This window comes from Rutidosis leptorrhynchoides, chromosome 2, assembly GCF_046630445.1.
Source record: "Rutidosis leptorrhynchoides isolate AG116_Rl617_1_P2 chromosome 2, CSIRO_AGI_Rlap_v1, whole genome shotgun sequence".
NCBI classification, from domain to species: Eukaryota; Viridiplantae; Streptophyta; class Magnoliopsida; order Asterales; family Asteraceae; genus Rutidosis; species Rutidosis leptorrhynchoides.
Window position 1 is genome coordinate 367219492 of NC_092334.1, and position 8539 is coordinate 367228030.

General features: G+C 35.4%; 1 protein-coding gene across 1 annotated transcript; it reads right to left on the minus strand.

The window, feature by feature from the left end:
• Nucleotides 1-4043: 4043 nt before the first annotated feature.
• Nucleotides 4044-7175, minus strand: LOC139892037 (probable carboxylesterase 16). Its single transcript, XM_071875071.1, has 2 exons — nucleotides 6273-7175; nucleotides 4044-4867 (listed from the first exon to the last, which is right to left on the minus strand). The coding sequence occupies exons 1-2, from the start codon at nucleotides 7103-7105 to the stop codon at nucleotides 4327-4329; spliced, it is 1374 nt and encodes a 457-aa protein (XP_071731172.1). The 5' UTR covers nucleotides 7106-7175; the 3' UTR covers nucleotides 4044-4326.
• Nucleotides 7176-8539: the final 1364 nt, after the last annotated feature.

Below are 8539 nucleotides of genomic sequence, written 5' to 3' on the forward strand. Positions count from 1 at the left end.
ACTCATATGGAAACGAGGTTGCTTTCCAAATGAAAACGCCCTCGACAGATAATACAAAGAAACGAGAGAAACGGGAAGTCTCGCACCTAGAAAGCTACCCACAAAACGAGAACTATCTATAAACGAGGATCCCGTAACAACTCGTTAACCCTCAAACAACTAACCAAAACTAAACCGAATACTACATAATAATAACATAAATCAAACTAAACGTACCAAGTGAAATCAAAAAATAAAAAATATTAAAAAAAACACGAGACAACACCAATCAATCAACCTATATGAAACAATGATGTTGAAAAGGGACGTCAATTAATCATCATCATCATCCCTTATAAATGGGGTCCAGCTATTACTCGTAGTCCTTTCTAATCGGACGGTTGTAAATGATTATCCACCAAACCATATCCCAATCTTCTGCCACACGCAATTCCAACCAAAAAAAGATAGCCGTTAGAATCCGCCTAAAAAACAAATTCAAAAATCAGTGTCTATTTTCACATCTACTGTATCTAACCTTCTCTCCCACACACACCAACAGTGAATCGAAACATTTCCTGAAAATGGTGGATGATGAAGAACCTAAACAAACCTCTCCGAAACAAATTGAAAATGTCGAAAAGGGGAATACTAATTTTGTGTTTAGTCCAAGGTTTCGATCTGCTGCAGCAATGGCTGGATGGGACGAGGAAGCGTTGTTGATGGCGTCACTTGTGGTTGAAGATACACCTGATCGTGATTCGAAACAAAAGAGACGATCCGATCCGTTGTTTAAAACTCCACCTAATTTTTCAAGAAGGTACCAAACCCTAGTTGCTTTTTTCAATTGTTTTTTTTTTCTTCCTATTTTGTGTATATTTTAGTATTTATATGATCGATTTAGGAAACGGAGAGATCAGAAAATCAGCCCTGTTTCGAAATTTGCGGCGGATCTTGATGTTGTTGACGATGAAGGATTGAAAAAAGGTTGGTATTTTTATTTGCAGATTTAGGTCTAATTTTATTATTATAAAGTGGAACCCTAATTTTGGAAATTGGGCGTAACTGATTAGCAGAAATATTGGAGGAGAAGAAAAAAGAGAAGATTGATGAGGATGTTAATGGTAAGAAGGTTGAGAAATCGAACGAATCGAGTTCTGAGAATGCTTCGATTCCATGTATTGATCGGCTTCGTGAAGAACTCTCTTGTGCAGTAAGTGATATTCGATTTCTTTCTTTGTTAAAGTTTAGGAAAAATTGGATTATTTTTGTGTAAATGTCTCCTTTGTTACAGATTTGTTTGGAAATATGTTTTGAACCGAGTACAACTTCTTGCGGGCACAGGTACTAATTGTACATTGTAATTTCAATTTCAAAAAAAAATATATAAGATGGCCATTCATTATATGTTAAAAATACTAAATCTTTGCTTTTGAAATGGTGTAGTTTTTGTAAGAAATGCCTGAAATCTGCTGCTGATAAATGTGGAAAGCGTTGCCCGAAATGCAGGCAGCTTATAAGGTACTACATACATTATATGCTATTAGTTGAAAAGAAGGGACTGTTAGTTTTAATTTGTAAGTATTCATGTTAATGGGTTTGATTGGTGAGTTAACAGCAATGGAAGATCATGCACCATCAATACAGTTTTATGGAACACGATACAACTCTTGTTTCCGCAAGAAATAGAATCAAGAAAAACAGCAACAGCTCGGGACCTTAAAAGCCCACCAGCAAGGAAGAAGAACCAATATCGGAGTGTAGTTGAAGCGTTAAACAGTCCTGAAGGAGAACAGTTAAGTTTAGAAAGAAGGGGAAGGACTATTAATACTAATCACCAACAACATCATTATTTGAGACAACAAAGTTTTCGTCCTGCTTCTGTTGTGTTGCTTAACAGTAGAGAAGCGGGAGAAAATAGTGAGAGCAGGAGGAGGAGGAGGCGTGAGGTGGCAGCTGGTCCGGGCCCACGATCGGAGCAACATGAGGATGCGGTTTTGGCTTTGAGATTGCAGCAAGAGGAGTTCATGGGTGCGTTTGGAGGGTCTAGACAACAACCACAAGGACAACTACAGAATAGAAGAAGTTCGGTTGCAACAGCAACAGTGAATCTGAGGGCGATGGCATCTAGAGCGATTAATGTTAGAAACTATCATGGCCGCTGAATGTACGTAGAGTTGGTTGGTTGGTTTTGGTCACAATTTCTGTGATAAGGAGTGTCTTAGTTGATTTGGTTCATTAATTTATTCGTTTTTAAGTTGGTAAAAATTGTGTCGTTTTGATGTCTTGGTTGGAGATTTTGTACACCAAAACATTAAATTTTGGTGTTGGTATAGGAGATGGAAACTTACTTCTTGATGATTGCCTGATTGTGTTGAGGATACTAGTTTTGGGCCTTTTGGCTGAAATAAAACCTTTAATATGTTATTTTATTTTATCATCTCCGTTAGCATTTGATGAATACCTTGCTTGATTTTAGTTTCGTTAGGTTTTGGTTAGGTCGATTCATTTGTTTACTTTTGTTTTGTTTGTTGTTCCTTTTATGCATGGTTGCAAATGACGTCCGTTGCTTTCGTTGCGCCGGTCGTTTGTCATGTTTTGGTGACTAGCTTGTCTCGACCCCTTCTCGGTATCTAATAAGTCTGACAACGATCGAAGTCGAGTCAAAGGTGGGAAAGGTCAGGTCAACACTGGTCAAAAGTCAAAATTTTGATTAAAGCCGGTCAAATCAATCAAAATTGACGTAATTTAATATTACTTTTTTGTAGTATTATATTTAACGGTAATTGCGATTATATATACAAGACAATTGTTCAAATCGTCCCTGCGTTTATGGTTTTTTGCCCAAATCGTCCCTGTGTTAATAAAACTGCATAAATCATCCTTAAATGTCAAATAATGTCCCAAATTAGTCCTGTTTTAACTTTTGTTAAACTCTCCATTAGTCAGAAGTACACGATTGGTCCCTAAAGTTTCTTAAGAGATTGCAACAAAGATCCTCTTCATAATCTTCAAGATAAAGGTTTAGTGAAAGCTTAAAAAAACACATCCGTAAATTAAAAATACAAAGATCCTATCGCCGTTCTTTCACTCTGCTCACGCACCAAACTCGCAAAATACTCTCGCTCTGTTAAATTTCACGTGCAACACCAGTGCTTCAAGATGACCAAGTCATATTACTTGGTCCTTTATCCATCCTTTATTTCCGGTTTGTTATTTTGAGTAAGTTAGTGGCTAATTAGTTTGTTCCTGTTTTTTATACATTGTTTATATAGTGCTGGTATTCTTCAGTTATTTATTCCTTCCTTGTAAGCCAATATAAGGCATCGTATTTCCATAATTTAATATATAAGAAAACGCACAAGTTTAAGTGCATCTCCTGTGTGTATTCCATATTTCAGTTTTGTTGGCGTGTGGTATTAACTGATTCGTGTAATACTGAATTAGTAGATTTATATTAAGTTATATTTTAATTAATTTATTTGTTATAATTAATGTACGGATGTGTTTTTTTTAAGTTTTCACTAAAGCTTTATCTTGAAGATGATGAAGAGGATCTTTGTTGCAATCTTTTAAGAAACTTCAGGGACCAATCATATATTTTTGACTAACTGCTGTTTAACTAAAGTTAAGGCAAGGACTAATTTGGGACATTATTTGTCATTTAAGGATGATTTATGCAGTTTTGTTAACACAAGGATGATTTGGGGAAAAAATTATAAACACAGGGACGATTTGGTCAATTTTGTCTATATACAAAGTACAAAATAGTCAACGAAAGTTTTTTGACTATAAAATATGTGTATATATATATATATATTAATATATTTAAAAGTCAACGTCAGTCGACCCCGTCTCAACCCTTTAAGGTTTCGACCCCGTCTAACGTCTTTTTCAACATTGCTTTTAGGCAACTTAAAAAAGACTTTAATTAATTTAACGTGTAGCTAAATACAAACGATGCATTAATCTGCTGAAACGGAAAAGCCCTAGCGTAAACTCGATTGATGTTTCCAAAGAATGACGTCGTGATGTGAAACAAAAACAGTAAACACAAGCCGAAAGATTCATTTAATATAACCCATCAGTACAAATGATACAATATTGTTACAAGGCAATGAGCAAATTGCCAAATATGTCCACAACCGAGCACATGGAATCAATCAACAGGGGCATCTCATAACTCAACTCAACTATACTAACACATAATCGTATATCATACAAAAAACAGAACAGAACCTGAAGAGGATGTCTTTCTGTTATACTCAATGTCTATATATCCCTGCATCTCTTTATATATAATGGGCAGCTGACGTGTGCATCTACGTATAAAAAAACTCTGTTTTGCTAATATGAGAACTCGTGACCTCTAAGTGAGATGTATTTCTTGACCCATATGGCAATATCATCTGCACACGCTTGTGCTTCAGGTGTCCGAAGAAGCATATCAAGAGTGGCAAATTCATGAACACAGTCCTTATAATCCAGAACTGGTGCATCAACGTTCACCTTTTTAAGCTCTTGGGCGTAAGCAATGGCACGATCCCTCATCCAATCATGTTCTGCCACAACTGTTAATGTAGGCGGCATCCGCTTCAAAGGGGGCACACCTCTATTTGCGATAAGGGGATTGGCTGCAGGGTGGTCTAGGTTAAATTCCTTCTCTGGGAGGAAGAGTCTCCACGCAAGTATGCTCATAGACTTGTCGAAGAAATAAGAGTTTGATAGTTTTATTTCAGAATGTGTTGGGATGCTTCCGATGAAAAAGGGATACATCAAAACTTGGGCCACCACTTTAACTGGGTCTAGTAACGTACCAGAATCAACTGATTTGCGAGCCACATAATCAGCAATGTTTGCGCCACAACTCACCCCCAGAAGCACACATCTGCATATTGACATGTAATTATTTCTTTTATGTGAAAAATCTAAATCTCTGATCATCATCTATTGACATGTAATTACCATTACTAATAGCTACAACCATACATTTATAGTTTCAAAGTAATTTAGGGATCACAATAAAGAGTAACAGAGAAGAAAGTTAAGCTAATAATTTCTTTTTGTATATTTTAAGTCTAACTAATGTAAGATTCTGATCCCAACAGTTTGCAAAGAGTTTTCATGGAGAAGTGATATTTTGACAATTCACCTCATGGACAAAACAAGTAGGATGCATGTAATAGAAATTTCATGTGGGTCCAAGTTGACATAGTATAGATCAAAGAGTAATTTGGGCTAAGGGCTACCTTGTGGGCTTAATGGGAATAGTCAATAAGCCCATTTTAAGTCGCTTATAAGCTGATGAACTTATACCTCATTGCATATTCAAGCCTGTAAGCTCTAACTGATAAACTTATAAGCCCATTAAAAAGAGCTTTTGGCTTTTCCAAATTCCAGCAAGTTCATATGCAGATAAATAGGTTTACCGCTTGAGGCTTGAATACAATCCATGTGCAAGTTTCAGGCTGTTATTTCATAATCATGGTAGCTATACAAAGAGTAGACATCACCACTAATAATTCTAATTCTTTGATAAATACAATGCTGATGCACATTGACATGACACCTCCACCTAACACTAAAGACTTCAATTTTATTGAGAAATAAAACCTATGAGCCTAACGGATCCATACAATAATACATGGTATCAACTAACTCCCTTGCAATCCGTTTATTTATTTCAAAAAATAAACACAAATTTTGGCAGGCCTGAATAGGGGCTTTGCTTGATATACATTAATACAATAGTAATTGTCATGGTAGTCCCCTAAGCAAGTGCAAAACTTAAAGCATTGTGAAATTTGTTTTTTAAACAAGCATTTAAGACTACTGCTTTCCCCTTTTCCCTATATCAGAAAAGACCTCTGTAACACAGAGCTACATTTCTCAAATATGGAGTCAAGTAGTTGTGTTCAGATTTTCAATTCTTACATATCATAAACAGCTCAGCTTCATAGTTCGTCTATGATCAACGATAATTTCCTTTTCAGTATTGTCCAAGGATTCTTGCAGTAGATCTATAACACAGTTTCAAATTAGAGCAGAAATAAAGATTATCCTTCACCATTATCTTTTTTAGATCAAAGCACAATTTACACAACCTAAAAACAAGGTCTAACCCCCTTACTAAGCATAACATGCAATCTTAGATTGCTTTCTATGGTCATTCAAAGCACCCTTCAATATCAGACAAAACTGCTAACTACACTATCACAAGAAGACAGGTTTTATTGATTTACCATATCTGAAGAATCAACTATCAGGTAAAAAAAATTGTAATAGAAAGCTACCTGGATGGATCTCCATGGGCAGCTAACCAAGGCTCAACCAAAGAAGCCCCAAAAGCATCTGCAATATGCCCTTGAACATCTGACTTTCTCGAATCAACCTTCTTCCCCAACGACTTACCACACTCAGCCAAATTAGCTTGCTTTGCCAACCAATGCAACACCTTCATCCCATCCTCAAATGCAGCCGGATACCGATTCTCAGGTGCAAGCCTGTACCCAACCGCCACCACAATCACATCACACACTTTTGCAATCCTTCTACAAAAGAAATCATTCGCAACCGAATCACAACTCCCTGCTACAAACCCTCCACCATGAAACTGAACCATTAAAGGCAGTTTCCTACACCTATCACTAAACGGAGTATAACCTCTATACGCACCATTCTCATTTTTCACATTCAAATCATCAGTATTAAATCCATCACAATAACTACTTCTCCGATTACTCACACTCGCACTCACATTACACGATTCAACAGCACCGTAACTATTACGCCGTGAAATACCGTTGCTATTAAAAGATCTAGATTCAAGTTCGGATCTCTTAGCCCTAACCCTATCAGCATCCAAATCTGGATAAACTAGACACGTGTCAGGTAGAAATATACGTATACATAAACACGAAGATGGATCTATATGTATATCTTTTGTAGCAACACCATCTGTAAACGAAGGATTTGCAGCAGCGATTGATTCCTCAGGCCGTGATGTAACCCCAAATGAAGTACTCATTTCATCGTTTAAATTAGGGTTCTGAATTCGATTTTGTAATCGTCGTTTTAATATTAATTTAAAAAACACACTGTATAATTTCACAGCAACGCTAGGCATTTCAACATATAGATACACGTCTACTGTATGTATCTATGTATCTATTTCAATCCCAAACCCTAATTCTACACAAAGTGAATCTGTAGAATATGTATTATATCTATAATTTGATCAATTAAATCAGGAACTAAACACTTGGAAAAGATTTATCCCATTGAATTAACATTTAATTCAAAATATAGGGTTAGTGATGAATCTTAACACATATCGGAAACGTGATTGATGATGGACGTAAAGACAGAGTGAAGAAAAAAAGGTAAAATGATGTTGCCAGATACGCACACACATATTTGCGTTGTGTCGTATTTTGGCATTTTTAGGGATTTGAAATTTTCCTTTCTATTTATATTTTAAATTTTGAAATTCTTTGCAATTTTAAATTTAGAGTTGTTAAGACCACTCCCTATAGTTCATTACCCGCTCATTACCCGTTTATTACTCGTCATTACCCGTAACTAATCATAGGCACGAGCTAGTTACCTGCTTTAGTTACCCGCATCCACCATCAATTTAACGGAAGTTTTAAGTTTAGTTATAGAAATTGTAGGTCCAGTGGCTTTTTATTGTTGGACTTGATGTTTTATTACTTGTACGTTGTATATTAAGAGGAGTATTGTTTTAGCCATTATAGGGAGTGCTTAATTATGAATTAGTTATAGGATATTGGTGTTGATGTGGCGCTGATGTGGAAGGTTAAGAAGATGAATAGTTTAGTTACGATAAGGAGTGACCTAACACTTAAAAAAGTGTTGTTATTTAGTGGTCAATCTTATCTTACTTTTGAAACGTTCGTCATTCAAATGTAACAGTTTCAAGGACAACTTTGTTAAAATTATAAATACGTTATATACTTTCACTTTTATTTCAATGTAGAATATATATTAATAAATTATCAGTATAAAATATATACCAATAAATTATCAGTATAGATCACATACTTTCAAAAACTCTTCTAAAACCATTTGTATCGGTGCACCTTCAATGAAATATCCCGTTCTTATTGATTAAAAACGTTCCATATTAATTGATTTCGTTGCGAGGTTTTGACCTCTATATGAGACGTTTTTCAAAGACTGCATTCATTTTTAAAACAAACCATAACCTTTATTTCATAAATAAAGGTTTAAAAAGCTTTACGTAGATTATCAAATAATGATAATCTAAAATATTCTGTTTACACACGACCATTACATAATGGTTTACAATACAAATATGTTACATCGAAATCAGTTTCTTGAATGCAGTTTTTACACAATATCATAAAAACATGGACTCCAAATCTTGTCCTTATTTTAGTATGCAACAGCGGAAGCTCTTAGTATTCACCTGAGAATAAACATGCTTTAAACGTCAACAAAAATGTTGGTGAGTTATAGGTTTAACCTATATATATCAAATCGTAACAATAGACCACAAGATTTCATATTTCAATAC